The sequence below is a fragment of the Diospyros lotus genome, chromosome 3, assembly GCF_014633365.1.
Source record: "Diospyros lotus cultivar Yz01 chromosome 3, ASM1463336v1, whole genome shotgun sequence".
NCBI classification, from domain to species: domain Eukaryota; kingdom Viridiplantae; phylum Streptophyta; class Magnoliopsida; order Ericales; family Ebenaceae; genus Diospyros; species Diospyros lotus.
This window is the reverse complement of record NC_068340.1, coordinates 31,731,879-31,747,317: the sequence shown is the minus strand read 5'-3', so window position 1 is coordinate 31,747,317 and position 15,439 is coordinate 31,731,879. Positions and strand designations below refer to the sequence as shown.

The window sequence follows — 15,439 nt, the reverse complement described above, 5'->3', positions numbered from 1 at the left end:
CCTAGAAATAAGGTTCTTCAACCACATATCCTGTGATGCACCTCCATAACATGCTACAAACTCTGCTTGCATAGTAGATGAAGCTACAAGTGTCTGTTTTGCACTTTTCCATGAAATTGCCCCATCAGCCAACATGAAAACATATCTAGAAGTGAATTTTCTTTCATCAGGACACCCTGCAAAATCCGCATCTGTATACTCAACCACCTCAAGGTCTATACACAAGCATAAAATTCTTTGTTCTTTGCAGATATCTCATAACTTTCTTTGCTAGCACCCAATGCTCAAGCTCAGGATTAGAAGAAAATCTTCCCAACACATTAACTGCAAAAGTAATATCGGTCTGGTACAAATTTAAGCATACATCAAACTTCCAGCAACACTAACATAAGGCACATTTTCCATCTGCTGTTGCTCTATTACATTTTTGAGACAATTTTTCTTACTGGGTAATTCTCCTTTAGCTATAAGTACCAAATTTGAGCATACATCAAACTTCCAGCAGCACTAACATAAGGCACATTTTCCATCTGTTGTTGCTTTATTACATTTTTGAGACAATTTTTCTTACTGGGTAATTCTCCTTTAGCTATAAGCACCTCCCCAGCTCTACAGTCTTACATATTAAATTAAAACGATTGAAAACACGATCTATATATGATCTCTGAGAGAGTCCCAACAAACCTTGAATCCTGTCCCTATTAATTTCAATACCAAGAACAAAAGATGCTTCACCAAGATCTTTCGTGTCAAAAGTCTTGGAAAACATTTGCTTAGTATCATGAAACAGATTCAAATCATTGCTCGCAAGGAGAATATCATCAACATATAGCACAAGAAGAACAAATCTGTTCCCACTGATCTTGAGATATATACATTGGTCTATCTTGTTTTCAGCAAATCCAAAAGAAGTAATTACCTCATCAAATTTCAATTACCATTATCTAGAGGCTTGTTTTAAACTATAAATAGATTTCTTTAACTTGCATACCAAATGTTCTTTGCCATTTTCTTTAAAACCTTCAGGTTGTTGCATATATACTTCTTCATGCAAGTCTTCATTTAAAAACGTTGCTTTAACATCCATCTGATGAAGTTCAAGATCAAAGTGTGCCACTAGTGCCATAATAATTTTGAAGGAATCCTTTGAGGAAACAGGGAAAAACATTTCATTGTAATCAACTCATTCTTTCTGAGTAAAACCCTTAGCCACTAATCTCGCCTTGTACCTTTTAATATTGCCTCTTGAATCTTTCTTAGTCTTGAACACCCATTTGCAACTTATAGGCTTAACTCGTTTGGGCTGTTCAACTAGTTCCCACACATCGTTGTGTGCCACAGATTTCAACTTATCCTCCATAGTTTCCAACCATTTATTAGGACAAGTACTTGAAACAGCTTGGCTATATGAGATTGGATTTATATGACTAACATCATAGTCATTTTCACCAAGGTACATGTCATGAACCTAGGGCTTAACCTAGAATCAGTTTGGGAATTGGAAGAATCCAATTCAACTAAGGCCAAGAATAGAAGGAAATTAGGGGGGAATTTGAAAGAATGAGGGTGAGATTAGAAGAACAGAAAAAAAGGAGATGAAGATCAAGGGAGGGGAGAGAATTCAGAGGAGGAGAAACAGATTCAATTCATTAATTTCTGGATGAGAAACAAACCCATTACAAAACCTTATATAGGCATATTTGCCTTCTAACAGCATAGCACATGCTCCCATGTGTTTCTAACAACTAGCCTAACTGTCTATAGAATAAGACAAAGCCCTATAACAGAAAAAGGGAAAAGAAATTACAATTATTGTATATTGCATGCCACTCCTATTATTATATTTACTAATATTATATTTAAATACAATTATTGTATTTACAATTATTGGATGCTCCTTTCTTTCTTTCTACTTCTAGGTCTTTTCTCCTTCATTCTTAAGTCTTCAAGATCAATTCCAAATATAAATTGGCCCAGAAATTTCAATAGGAAAAACTTCATCGAGTTCCAGCCCAATCCAACCACCCCCGGTAATAGCTATCCAATCAAGCTTGGTCTCTAATCTATGGATATGATCAGCCACTTTCGGATTGACATAGCTAGTGGCTGAACCTTGGAGTCCAATGGAAGGACTATCTATGTTCGTGACTTCCGTTAGTACTTCATTACCGTCCAATACAAGTAAGGAGAGCAGATCCACAGCCATAGTTGCTATTATTGTATCCCCATTCAACCCATAACCATGTTCTGTTGCAAAAATATCAATAGCAGCCTCGAAATGCAACAATGGAGGATTGTAGATTTGCCTTGAATACTCATACCAAGGTTGTTTGTGAGCATTAACATTAAGAGCTGTTGCCACTTCAATTTCAGCCAACGATTTCTCAACCATTGACACCTGGCCTCCAACTCGACCTTTTTCCCTAACATGATTTACAGCTAGATTAGGCTATGCATCACCGAAATCATCAGCTTCTTGTTCTTGTAAAGTGTGGCCAACCCTAATCTCCTCATGTACTTGGTGGAGAGGCTTTTCTGGCTCCTTCTACTGCTTCCAAATATCAGTACCATCAAGTGTCTCAGCACTAGTAAGAGTGCTTGAGAGACTGCCAACTGATTAAGTGCCATCCTCCAATTCCTTTTCCTTACTCTCTTCTTCCACCTCCTTTTCTCCTTCTTCCTTAAAGTCGGACTAATCTTGTTGCAGAACCCTAAAAACATCACCCTTGAGAACTTCTTTTCCAAAGGAATCGGTGTGTTCCTTTAATTCTCCTTTTGCATATGTTGTCCTATCCACCTAATTGTTATCGATTCTCTTTGGATAATGCCATTCACCACCAATACCATGTCCGGTATTGTAGTCATCCTTCTTGTCCTTGTTGCTGAAATCAAAATACTTATTTTTCTACCCAAAATCTAAAGTAAGCAATGAATCGCTCTTCCTTAGTCTTGACTTCTCCTTCGGTTGCTCCATTTTAAGTAAGTCCCATTTATTAAAACTTCCATGATAATCCTCAAAGAATTCTGCAGGGAAGCTGTAATGATACTTCTTATTAAGTATTATTGCAAACTCCTGCAATTGTTTGTGTAGCATCCGACCGAATTCTTTGCTCGATTCATGTACCACACTTCTTATTCCCTTGTCTAATTGGCTGATTTCCTTCTCCTGTTTCATGTTGTTTCTAGTTGAAATTGTAGCCTTCTTCTGCTGCCATTGAGGCTCCAATTGCCTCATGCATGCACTGCTTTCCATGGACGATTTTTTACAAATCGTATACTTCGAAGTCCAACGTTTTTGTTGTGCAAATACTTCCAAAACTTGATTGAATCAGTTCGGCCTCCAGATCACCTCATGAAGTCCACTGAGATCTGGATATGCTTTGCCTCCAAATCCGATTCAATTTTGATTAACTGAATCGACGATGGACCTCAATTAATTAGATCAACTCTGCCTCAATTCACCCTTCTTGCCCAATCACCGACTAATGGTTGGAGGACCCCCGCACTCCTCGAGTTCACCTTTCAAATCCGTCTCACTCTTCACCCTCTGACGGACTTCGATCACCTCGAAATGTCACTGCAGTTCACCGTCCCCTATTGGCCGCGCTCCTATTTCCACGTCTGACCCAATCTCTATCACCTTCTAATTTCGAGTTCGACAGTGCCTTCATTGAGTGATTGTGCTGCACCCATGGATTTTTTTTTTTTTTTTTTCTGGAATTGAGGATCAGTCACTATGGAAGGAGGCTGAAGACCATCGTTAAGATACGGCGGCCAAGATCGCCTGCCTGACCAAGCCACGATCGCTAGAAACCTGCTACACAACCGCAATTGCTTGGAACTCCTGCACTAGTCGCGACCTCTTGGTCGTTCGCGTCAACCTCTGGTCCCCCACTCCAATCGCGACCGTTTAGGCCAAGAACCACTGACAGATGGTAGCTTCTTGAATTCGCCTGGGTTGCCGAGAATCGTGTCTGTATCTCACCTCCTCTATCACGGTCGGATATGAAAAATCACTAGCCTGATACCATCCTTCGAGGTCGCCTTCAGAAGTTGACAACACTTTGAGTTTCACAACCGAGCGTCATTGCTGACTTCGCCTCCAAAAATCGACAATACTTTCAATCAATTCCTTCGACTCAACCAACAGAGTCTTAGTCAAAGTCACTCCTACTTCTCCTTCAAATCCGAGTCGACACTCACCTCCTCGTGCATCATAATCAATTCCGAGATTCAATGGGCATTTCGTCTTCAAAACTCAGACAATAGTGTCTTTGATCTGCAACTGAATTGCTGATTAGAACCACCTAACGCAATGGATCAACCACCTCCGTATTCACCTTCCAATCACTCCAGAACCACCGGAGTTCGCCAGACGATGCGCAAACGGCAGGCCAAGAGCTTCCAAGAACCGGTAGCTCTGATACCAATTTGTCATGAACCTAGGGCTTAACCTAGGATCAGTTTGGGAATCGAAAGAATCCGATTCAGCTAAGGCCAAGAACAGAAGGAAATTAGGGGGGAATTTGAAAGAATGAGGGGGAGATTAGAAGAAGGGATTAGAAGAACAAAAAAGAAGGAGATGAAGATCAAGAGAATGGAGAGAATTCGGAGGAGGAGAAACAGATTCAATTCATTAATTTCTGGATGAGAAACAAACCCATTACAACAACCTTATATAGACATATTTGTCTTCTAACAGCCTAGCACATGCTCCCATGTGCTTCTAACAACTAGCCTAACTACCTATAGAATAAGACAAAGCCCTATAACAAAAAAAAAAAAAAGGAAAAGAAATTGCAATTATTGTATATTGCATGCCACTCCTATTATTATATTTACTAAATTATCCTTAGGGTCATGACAGTACACCACATAATCATCTTATATAACATATCTTCTTTCTCTCTGAGAGCGCTTATTAGGAATTTCAAGATGTGAAATGTGTATTGGAACATCTTCTTATTGTGATACTTCTTTTGTTTGATTTGGTTGAAACAACATCCTTTCTTGTACAACTGGTGCTGACATTATCACAATTTCCTCTTTCACATTAACATCCCTTGCACGAGAACAAGAGCACTCACCTGCATCGTTCTCCAAAAATTTTGCAGTAATAGAATCTACAATCTTTGTGCTTCGACTAGGGCAATAAAATCTGTATCCCTTAGAATTGTCAGGATAACCAACAAAGCAACACGTAGTCTTAGGATCCAATTTACTCTCAGAAGGATTGTAGATCCTTACCTTAGCAGGACAACCCCAAACACGGAAATGATTTAGGCTCGGCTTACTACCAACCCAAAGTTCAAAAGGAGTCAAAGGAACAAATTTACTAGGAACTCTATTCAAGATGTACATTGCAGTCTTTATGGCTTCACCCCCAAAGAGACATAGTGTCATGACCCTTGGGTATTATAGGGGGCAAAGTTGTAATTGAGTTACAATTACAGTTAGGGGGTATTATTGTAATAGGGTATAATAGTTTGTTAGGGATATTTGGTTGTTTGTTATGAGCACATGGGTGCTGTTAGAAATTAGTTAAGAAGATAGCTATGCCTATAAAAAGGCCAATTGTAAGAGGAGAGGATTATGTTTTGAATTGATAAACAAGAACTAATTTCTCTCTACAATTCTCTTCCATTCTCCCTCTCATTTCTCCCTACTTCCTCCCTAATTCTGTTCAATCTCCCCCTTCAATTCTTCTCTATTTCTTCCCCAAATTCCTTCCAATTCCTTCTAAGACCCTAGCTAAACCCTAGGGTCATGACACATAGGTAGATTACACCTACTCATCATCGTTCTCATCATATCTTTTAGCGTGCAGTTTCTTCTTTCAACTACTCCAGTTATGATCACATATAACCCATTGGGCCTCCAGGCATTGTTAAGCTACAGTCCAACTGGTTTTTTATGTTAGAATTTTTTATAATGTGTGCAATATTAATTGAATTTTATTTTGAGAAAAAAATCAGTTGGACTGTAGCTTAACAATGCTTGGAGATCCAATGGATTATATGTGATCATAATTGGACATTGGGTTTGGTGCACCTTTATGGGCTTGAGCCCATTTGTATATATATGATTTGTGGAATAAGTGTAGGCCCAATAGGGTTTTGTGATGGGTGTAGCTCTATTGGCATTATATATAAAAGGCTAGGTCCTCTCTTCTCTGTGCCTCATTCTACTGCCGCCGACCACCTCCTCTTCTTCATCTTTCACCGATGACTTCATCGCCCTTCACCGCCGGTGACTTCACACACACCATAAGCAAGCACGGAAAACTTGAGCACAACGACTTCACTGCCGACCACGCTTCATCTTCTCCAATAATTGCCGCCAACAACTCCATCTTCTTCACCATCATTGTCGGCGACCGCCTCATCTTTAGTCGGCCCATAGAAAACCAACGTCATGGTTGAGAAAAGCAGCTCAACTGATTGGCCATGGCATAAAGCGACCGACGACGAGAGGGTGACCAAGGTGGGCAAATGGTAGTGGGTGCGACCATGGCCGTCGGTGACGGGCGCAAGCTTAAATCGATCGGCCATGGCAGATACCCACATCGAGACGTGAACCATCAAATTGGTTACACCCATGGCCAGACCTACGACTTCCATGCCGCCCCTTGTTCACTAGTGATGGTGATGCAGATTTGATGGTGGTGGTCAGTGGTTGTAGTGACGGAGATGAACGAATCTGGTGAGAAGACCACCGACGCTGAGGAAGACAAGATCTAGCAACAAATCTGGCCTCACTCTAGCAGCAGCCGTCGACGACGCCCATCGGTCCTCCCATTGCCTGCGATATTGCACGGATCTGGAACTATCGGCCACTATATATATTTATAGAAAACTCACAATATATGTGAACAAGTTCTATATGAATATGTGTTTGTCTGATACCACATGTTAGATAAATATTTCACAAGATGTATTAAATCCACATACCATATAGAACACCAATATCTTTAAAGAAAAAAAATACCTCCTAGATCCATAAGTAGTGATGAAAACCTGATTGAAATGGCAACCACAAATGCACAAGCCACGAGCTAGATCTTCCTCTTCTTCTCCTCTATGGTGCCTTAGGCGTTTCTCAATGGGAAGAAATGGTGTGATAGATGCAATGGAGAGAAGAGGAGACCTAGCCTTCTATATATAATGCCAATAGAGTTAGTTCCACCCATCACAAAACCCTATTGAGCCTACACTTATTCCACAAATCATATATATACAAATGGGCTTAAGCCCATAAAGGTGCATCAAGCCCAATGTCCAATTATGATCACATATAACTCATTAGGCCTCTAGGCATTGTTAAGTTACAATATAACGGGTTTTTTCTCAAAATAAGATCCAATTAATATTGCACACATTATGAAAAAGTCTGGCATTGTCTCCATCACATATTTGTTTCTCATGGGTGGGGAGAAGCATTGATCTCCTATGCTTTTTGGCATAAGCAATGCTTCTAATAGATGCTACTATATCTTGTTTTGGGCGTGTGTGTGCAATGAAGACCCATTAGGAATTTTCTTGGTAGAAAAAAAAGAAGATATTTTTTAAGTTTGATGGAAAAACTCATGCAAGATTAGTCTTGAAGTTTTCCACAAATCATGAAATGCAGGATATTGTTTTTGTTAAGCGGCTACATTTATATTTTGGATTATGATTTAGTTTGTCATACATTACTAATTACAATAATGTAGTCGACAAAGTGTTTTCATGCTGGAAAAATATAAAAAGTAGATCATGAATTTTGTAAAACAATAACAATTACAAGCCTTAATCCCACTAGCTAGCTCATGGATTTTTATGGACTTCTGAAAAGAAATAGAACCACTTTAACTTTTTTTTTCTAATCGGTAAGCCATCAAATTGTCTTTGTGTTCTTTTAGATTATAAGATCAGAAGCCATATGAAATTGAGATGCACAATTTGTCGTCATTTAGTTGTAACATTTCCCATGTGAGGTTGACCAATCAGGATTGAATCGTATTGCTTGCCTGGGTTAAGTCACTTTCTTTTTATTATTGATTAAGAAGAATAAAGTTGGAACTGATACAAAATATAATATGCAGGATGCCATGATTCAAGATATTGATTTCTCTCTCTCTGGCAGTTTTCTTGACCAACCATTCTGTTCAAAGGGCAAAGTAAATTTATTTAGGAAGCCAAGCAAGAAGATATCTGTAGCCAGAGAATGCTTGCAATCCAAAAGCAACGTTGGAAGATTGAAGAGATCTTTTGCTGATGATGAAATCTTCAACAACATTGAAGATAAAAGTGACAACATATGGAATGGTAGTTAATTCTTACATTTTAATCAATATGGACTGGGTATCATAGGATAAGTTCTATGCATTATTAGATGCAGTTTCATTTTTTCCTATGGGTATTTATTTTCTTGTTACTTGGTTTACATTAAGTATCCATTTGAACTAATTGAAAGTTCACTTATGTTGGAATATAAACTAGTAGGACTAACTTTTGGCATATTTAAGAATGCAATTAATTGCTTAACTGAACCACTTACTGTAAGTGGATTATATCATAATTACAGATGCATCAGATCCAAAAATTCACTTCATTAGGAGCTTAAATTTAAGCTAGTGAGACTTGACTAATCATTGATGGCATAAGTGCACTTGCTGAAATTTAGTTCTTACATGTTGATCTTTGTTAGAATTAACTTAGTTTGAGAGATAAGATATTGACTTGTCAACTCAATGCACAGATGGTCTAGAGTTCTATGAATAGGTTGGGTTTCATATTCAAGTTAGGGAGCTGTAGTAAATGGTGAAAATATAGGCATTGTAGTCAAACAACATATACTCTTGTGTCTCCTTGCTCTATTCTCATTTCAGTCTTATTACTTGTTCAGTTTGTTATGTTTCCACATCGTATTAGAGCATGTTGATTGGAACGAGCTCCTTTAGCTCTATGTGACTCTTTGCTTCCCAACCAATTTGCCCATTCCTCAAACTAGAAAAAAGAAAAAGAAAAAAATGACGAATATCTCATAGTTCCAAAAAAAAAAAAAGAATAATAATTCATAGTTCATCTATGAAAGAAGAAGCAGAAGAATATCTCATATTTCTTATCAATTGTTGACTTTTGTTTTGTTAAGGAGCATGCTATGGCCTTCGCCTTCGATTCCATATTTTGTGATTGTAGACTTCTATTGTTTTAAGGAGCATATTATGTTGTTCATCCTACAGCACTTCATCTGAACTTTTATCTCCGGAGACTAGATATGATTTGAAATTTGTCTGCATATTGCTGTTAGACTGCTGGTATGAACCAATGTTGTTGATTTAGAACCATTTGTTTGGATATTTGCTGTAAATACTAGGTGCTACCTTCACACTGCTGATTAAATACTAGTTAGCTTGACCTGAATTTTATTGTAATTTCAGCAGCACTGCCGGATTTCATAGATGGTAGCTTCCTTGATGTGGATTATGACACAATGTGTAAGAATAGGTCACCTAAAAAAGATTTGAGTTCTACTGATAATTGGAGTCTTGGAAACCATGAGATGTCCAGCTTTGCTTTTGAAGGCCCCAACTTACAGAAATTTAGGTATTTTATTTCGAACAGTCATCCCTTTCCTTCTCATTCTGGAATTTCATTGACCAAGGTGTTATATTTGTACAGGGTTTCTGAGAAAGTGAATGACTTTGACATTGCAGGTTCTTTCTGTCTTAAATGACTACAGTGCTTGATACCATGTTTGTCGTCTTATTTTTGTAGAAGATTGATATCCATTAAAAAGAAAAAATTGGAAATGAGGAAATAATTGAGTTATTTAAATTGGAAGGTTGTGCTATCAGGCATTCAGGCTTTTAATTCTTAGGAGTAGTGTAGATCTTCTATTGTTAAATAGCGTATTGTGGAAATCTGACATCTAGTGATCACGATCTAGTTTACCAAGAGTTCGAAGATCTATGTTTTATATTTTTTGATCCATTTTAGTTTTGATTTATAATTATACTAATTTTTTCTGCAAATCTATCTTTTGAAATTATTAGGTGAGTACTGTGACAAATTTTAGAACTTGTTTTCTTCTTATAACCATAAACTGAGGTTTTACTACAATTCAATGTAGCATTTCTGAGAAAATGAAGAAGATTAAACACCCTAAATGAGAACAAGATGGCTGTTTATGAAGTTAAAGTATTAGAGAAATTAGTTGCATAATTTAAAAATTTATGTATAGTGTGCTTGTCATCCGTTCCCACCAAAAACAAAGGTCCCCCTCTTTTCCGTCCCAAGTTTTTCTTGTTTCCAAACACCTGATGTTCACTCCCTTCCACTTGCATGAGAAACTTATTTTCTCCTTTCTCTAGACGTATAGTTATATGCCGTTGAGAATTTGGGTAACGCTTCGTGTTTGCTCATTGGTATTTGTTTTGGTTTGTCAGACTCACTTGCTTCACATTCCAAGCGACAAAGATCAGACAATGATCATGATTTCATGACACTGGATGGAACATGGTAACATATTCCTGCTCAGAGGTTTCATGAGTCCTTCGGGCATTAACTGAAAAATCTTGTCTTGTACAGCAGCAGGTATTCGACGGGAGGAAAATACTTTGATGCAAGTGGTGTAACCAACCAATCGGAAGATGGAGGAGACAGTTTGAGCTTGTTAAGGTTAGTATCCTACTAAACTATTATTATTTCTGGTTAATTCGTTTATGATTTATTATCTAAACTATTTTTATTTTCATAAGAACAATCATCTGACCTGATTTATTTTCTTTGTTGGGCGAGTCATGTAAGCTGATTTTGCTGTTTTTTTTTTTTTGCTACCTTTTGGACAGCGAAGAATCATGCTCTTCCACGGCAGGTTATTTTTATTTCTAACTGTATATGACTTATACTTCAAACCGTGGTTTTTTTTCTTTTAATTCTTTATTCATAATCCTTTTGAGAATTTCTATTTTCTTTTTCACCAATTCAGTAAGGAGCAAGTCAACTAAGAGTTCAGTATCAAAATCAATGGCAAGACAAGGCGGACACCGAAGGGACATCAGGAACCCAGTACATAAATGGAATGTTGGCAGTATGTTTACCAAAGACAACTTTCATGGGAAACGCGAGAATTTTCATAAAGGGAAGAAGAGAAATGAGGGAGGGAAAGTTACAAAGACATGCAACCCAAGAAGTAAAAATCTAGCCTATTTCTCAAACATTGATTTCCAGAAAGGCTTGGGATCAGACGACTGTAGTTTGCTTGAGGAAGGATATACATCTGCCGGTAGGGATTCAGGATTCAGTTCATTCTGCCCAACTTCTGGGTCACAAAAACATGTATCTTTTTATCCTAAGCTTTGGAAGGAAGATCCATTTGGAGCATATCCTCTTCCTGAATTACATGCCAAAGTCAAATCATCTTTTGAGAGGTCCAGACATAACTATCTTCCTGAAATTTTCCCTCGTAGAACTGCTTCATCAGAAAATCTTCCATTCTGCGGACCATATAATCATGCAGACTCTTATGGTACTCCTGTTTTTTCAACAATTGGACCTGCCCCAAGCAAACCAAGTTTATGCACAAACCCGAGAGAAGAAGTTAGACCTCTAGATTCATCCCCTGTTGCAGGTACTCAGGGAGATGCAGGCTTCATCCGTCTACCACTGGAAGAAAGTCTTATAGAAGAGGAAACTAGGTCAGAGCTCCACCTAACATATTGCATAAAACTTGAGCTAGAGAAAGGCATCTGCATTGGGAGCAATGACTTGTCCTCTGACAGTGTACAGCCATCCGAAGCTTCAGGTTCCTAGGATAATTGCAGTGGCTGCAAGGAAGCAATAAGTGTAAGTCCAGAAATGGAGAAACTAAAAGCAACAGAAACCTTTGCACATGCGGGAGAGAATGTCATCTTGTTCACTTCTGGTTATTGAGACAAGTTTAAGGGCAGTACAAATTGAGAAGATTAAGACATCATGAAATTAACTTGTTCACTTCCATGTCGTTATATATGGTTTTCTACTGAAAAAATTTGCCATCACAAATCTTCTGATAACTTCATATTAAATAGGTTTCTGTTATTTACAGAAGTTAACAATGACGCCCCAACTTCTCTTCCACTTCAAAATGGCTGTACTAGTTAGCTTTCTTTTTCCTTGGCTTATTCCCTTCTCTCTTGAACAGTCCTTGTTTTCAGCTCCTAAGTTCTTGCATAGGTTCAGTGCAAGATTCGGTGAGAAAGGTATAGTCTATTTTCATTTTTATATAGATAAAGTGGGTCTTTGAAGCACACATAATGGTAGTTCTACTGCAATTTTAACTTTTAAATTGTCCATAGCCTACAACGTTTCAACATCTTAACAGGTGAGAAGACTGAAATTAAGTCAACAAAATTCTTTCATAATAGATGAAATACATAGGCTTATTGAATTCTATCTGCATCATATAGCAGTATTTTGTGTGAACCTTTAGGAGTAACTCATCATCAAGGTGATTAGATCCCAAAATATAACTTCATCATATGATCATACTAGATATATTGGATAATGCACAAGGATACATGGACTTTGCATTTCGGATATCAACCAATCCTGATTAGTAAACTCTGCATGGATTGGGTATTTGGCGTATTGTTCCTTGTACTGTATATTACACCTGCATTCTTTTTCCAGTAGACTTCACAGGTGTTTTCCTACGTTTACTCCTCTTCTAGGGTGTACTGCATTTACCTTCCGGTGCACAGCCTTCGATTAGTAGGTTTCTGCAATTCCATCACCTGATATCTCAATTTTACGACATCTGATCGTTGGAGAGGCTTCAGCATGAACTCTTGAGCTCCTCCTTCCAAGCATCTGTTTGGGTGAACAAATAGAGAGGAAAAATGTGAGTTAATGTCCCAATAAAAAAAAAGGCTAAATGAAACCCATAGATGGTTGTGGTAGATAGGGTGGGTGATATTCAGGAGCTGTTTACTTCTTGATTCGGGTGGGAACATTCTCAGAGGACACTATCACTACTGGTATCTCTTTCAGATCTGATGATTCCTGTTACCCAAAAACAAAAAATCATTATTATTCTTTTAAGTCATCCTCACTAGGCCTAGATTGGATTGTTATTTGGCAGATTAGGAAAATTGGCAACAACATATTCAGCTAGGTGTTATTGCTCATCAAATTTCCAGATATGCCATAAATAATACCTTTACTTTTTTAAGAAGCTCGAACCCGGTCATTCCTGGCATACAATAGTCAGTGATGATCAAATTCACCTTTGAATCCTGCAAACAAAAGCCACTTCTTAAGTTGAAAAATTTTGAGAAAGGTTTTTCATGAAGGGTGAATTGGTGAATTGTAGCAGAATTTTATTAAGGGCCACTTACCCTGTTGTTGATGGCATGTCGCCCCTCTTCCAGGCCCAAAAGTTCCAATGCCCTTTGTCCATTTTCTGCTGTTGTCACTGCATCACAATTTTAGTAAGTATCTTAAGTACAATATTACACAATGCGCCCTTCCTCTTATCTTCTGTCTTTTTAAGACACCATCATCAAGGCAAACGTTTTGTTTCGTTAAAAACATCAATTTAGTTGGGAAAAAATGTGAACAGTTAGATGCCAGGGACAGAAGAGTAATTTGACACATCTAAGTTCGGGGTAGGCTCTCTTTGCCTCCTCCTATTATTGTACCTTTCCCTCAACCAAATGGTGGTGGATAAATGCCGTTAGATGGGACAAGTCCTGGCTAAACAAGCGCCAATTATTTATTTATGAGATATTATTGATTTGTACTACTCTCTGCTCGGGCCCTTACCATTATTGTTTCATAGCGTGATGCTAATTTTTATTAATTAGCCCCCCAGTTTCCAAATTGTAGACTAAAAAGTAACTAAACTAAGAAAAAACTCTCATAGTATCTGTAAGTAAGAACTCTAAAACTTAAAAACTCGCTAGTGACTAATAGAACTGATATATAAAGTAAGTACCGGTCTCATTCTATATCTATGAGAGGTTTATCGGCTACAAAAAAAAAAAATAAATAAAGTTATTTTGCTTGAATTATTATTATTATTTTTTTAATAAAAGGAAGGGCATTTTTGTACTTCGATGCTTTTCATCATTGATTTTTGGAATTTAATTGTGAAAATGGGGTGGCTATAATTTTCTCTCCTTTTCTTGTCTCGTTAATTTGCTGGCTAATCATTCATCACCAATATTTTTCTATCAAGTTTCTTTCCCCAACACCAGATGTTTAGATAGTTCCTATAAATTTTTTTCTTAATAAAGGATGACACGCAACTTATCGAAAAATAAAAAAAGATGACACATAAATAAGAAGGAAGAATGAAACAATCAAAGCACAGTCGCGATGTGTTCATGTGATATATATAGGAGGAACATTGTACGCATGAACCATACCTTTACAGGCAGAGCTGGTGAGGAGCCTTTCGATGAGTTTTCGGTCGATCAAGTTATCATCAACAGCTAAAACATGTGGCTTTTCCTCATTATCCGGACCCTTTGTCGATGGTGATGATGATGACGAAGAAGCCATATTGTTTCTTTTCGGTCTCTCTGCGGCGCAAGCTCACCCACGAATCCTGGGAAGAAAAGGAAGAAAAAAAAAAAAAAAACCCAGAATGGATAGTGCCCTAAGCAAACAGACACAAGAGAAACCTCAGCCAAGCCGAGAGAAAGTACGACCGTGTATGAACCATACTTGTTTTGATTTGGAAGCTTTAAATATATAGAGAAGACGGGAATCATGATAAAATCGGGGGACAGATACTTCGTGATCTTTTTGGGCCATTGGGATACGATTGCAGATGCGGCAAACAGAACACATTCAGAACCTCTCCCTCTCTCCCCTGCTGCGTACCTAATCCTTTCCTAGTTCCAATAGAGATATATACATATATCCTCTCAGAATTAGACGATTCAGATCACTATTCAGAGATCCTCCACCAGCTCAGCTCAGTACTGAATCCTCTCCTTTCTTTCTCTTCATTAATATCTTAACCTTTCTACATTTTCGTACGGAATTATTGTTTGCCTTATTGCCAGCAAGAAGATTTGATTCCTCTCTTTCCACCCTTTACAGTTCCACAGGACCACCGTCGGGCTAGTCCCCTACATAGCCTGCCTTTTTACTCCTAGAGTTACTGCATTTAGCTGCCAACCCACCAACTCACTGGTCCAATTCAATGCTCTATTTTAGTAATGTGCATCGTATTCGTAAAAATGTGATAATGGTGGAGGTAGTGGTGTATTTGGTATTTGCTTCATTAATTCATTAATTGATATGTGTATGCACATACATGTTATGTTGTCTGCGTCAATCAGCATACTAACGTGGGCTTGTAGGGATAGGTGTGTGAGTCCCACAACCATGAAGTCCATGCCCCCTTTAATTTATCTGGTGCGGAAAACTTCACATTTTTGTATGTATATATACAGTAGTGAAGA

At 38.0% G+C, this 15,439-nt stretch overlaps 2 protein-coding genes across 8 annotated transcripts in view; one reads left to right on the top strand and one right to left on the bottom strand.

Moving 5' to 3' along the window:
• The window catches only part of LOC127797600 (uncharacterized), a 29,401-nt gene extending 17,136 nt beyond the window's left edge, over nucleotides 1-12,265 (top strand). For 3 of the 6 annotated variants that reach the window (XM_052330635.1, XM_052330632.1, XM_052330637.1), the window contains 7 exons: nucleotides 8,084-8,306; nucleotides 9,422-9,587; nucleotides 9,663-9,697; nucleotides 10,430-10,502; nucleotides 10,572-10,661; nucleotides 10,832-10,857; nucleotides 10,972-12,265. In XM_052330635.1, the coding sequence (XP_052186595.1) occupies nucleotides 8,084-8,306; nucleotides 9,422-9,587; nucleotides 9,663-9,697; nucleotides 10,430-10,502; nucleotides 10,572-10,661; nucleotides 10,832-10,857; nucleotides 10,972-11,795 (1,437 nt within the window). In that variant the 3' untranslated portion in view covers nucleotides 11,796-12,265. Of the gene's footprint in view, nucleotides 1-8,083; nucleotides 8,307-9,421; nucleotides 9,588-9,662; nucleotides 9,698-10,429; nucleotides 10,503-10,571; nucleotides 10,662-10,831; nucleotides 10,877-10,971 lie in introns of all 6 variants that reach the window. The other 3 variants (XM_052330633.1, XM_052330634.1, XM_052330638.1) reach the window with 3 other exon arrangements.
• Nucleotides 11,788-15,135, bottom strand: LOC127797601 (two-component response regulator ARR17-like). Of its 2 annotated transcripts, XM_052330640.1 has the most exons (5): nucleotides 14,393-15,127; nucleotides 13,361-13,437; nucleotides 13,181-13,258; nucleotides 12,711-13,025; nucleotides 11,788-11,809 (listed from the first exon to the last, which is right to left on the bottom strand). In XM_052330640.1, exons 1-4 carry the CDS (start codon nucleotides 14,526-14,528, stop codon nucleotides 12,951-12,953), a joined length of 366 nt encoding a protein of 121 aa, XP_052186600.1. In that variant the 5' UTR covers nucleotides 14,529-15,127; the 3' UTR covers nucleotides 11,788-11,809; nucleotides 12,711-12,950. The 2 variants fall into 2 exon arrangements, with proteins under 2 accessions (XP_052186600.1, XP_052186599.1); XM_052330639.1 differs by lacking the exon at nucleotides 11,788-11,809 and having other exon boundaries at nucleotides 12,711-12,833; nucleotides 14,393-15,135.
• Nucleotides 15,136-15,439: the final 304 nt, after the last annotated feature.

Excerpts from the sequence above, each read along its gene's own strand:
- LOC127797601 (XM_052330639.1), bottom strand. The coding sequence starts at position 14,528 with ATGGCTTCTTCGTCATCATCATCACCATCGACAAAGGGTCCGGATAAT. Across the intron at positions 13,259-13,360 it reads GACATGCCATCAACAACAGG|GATTCAAAGGTGAATTTGAT; the intron begins GTAAGTGGCCCT and ends TTTTGTTTGCAG. Across the intron at positions 12,834-13,180 it reads AGCTTCTTAAAAAAGTAAAG|ATGCTTGGAAGGAGGAGCTC; the intron begins GTATTATTTATG and ends TCACCCAAACAG.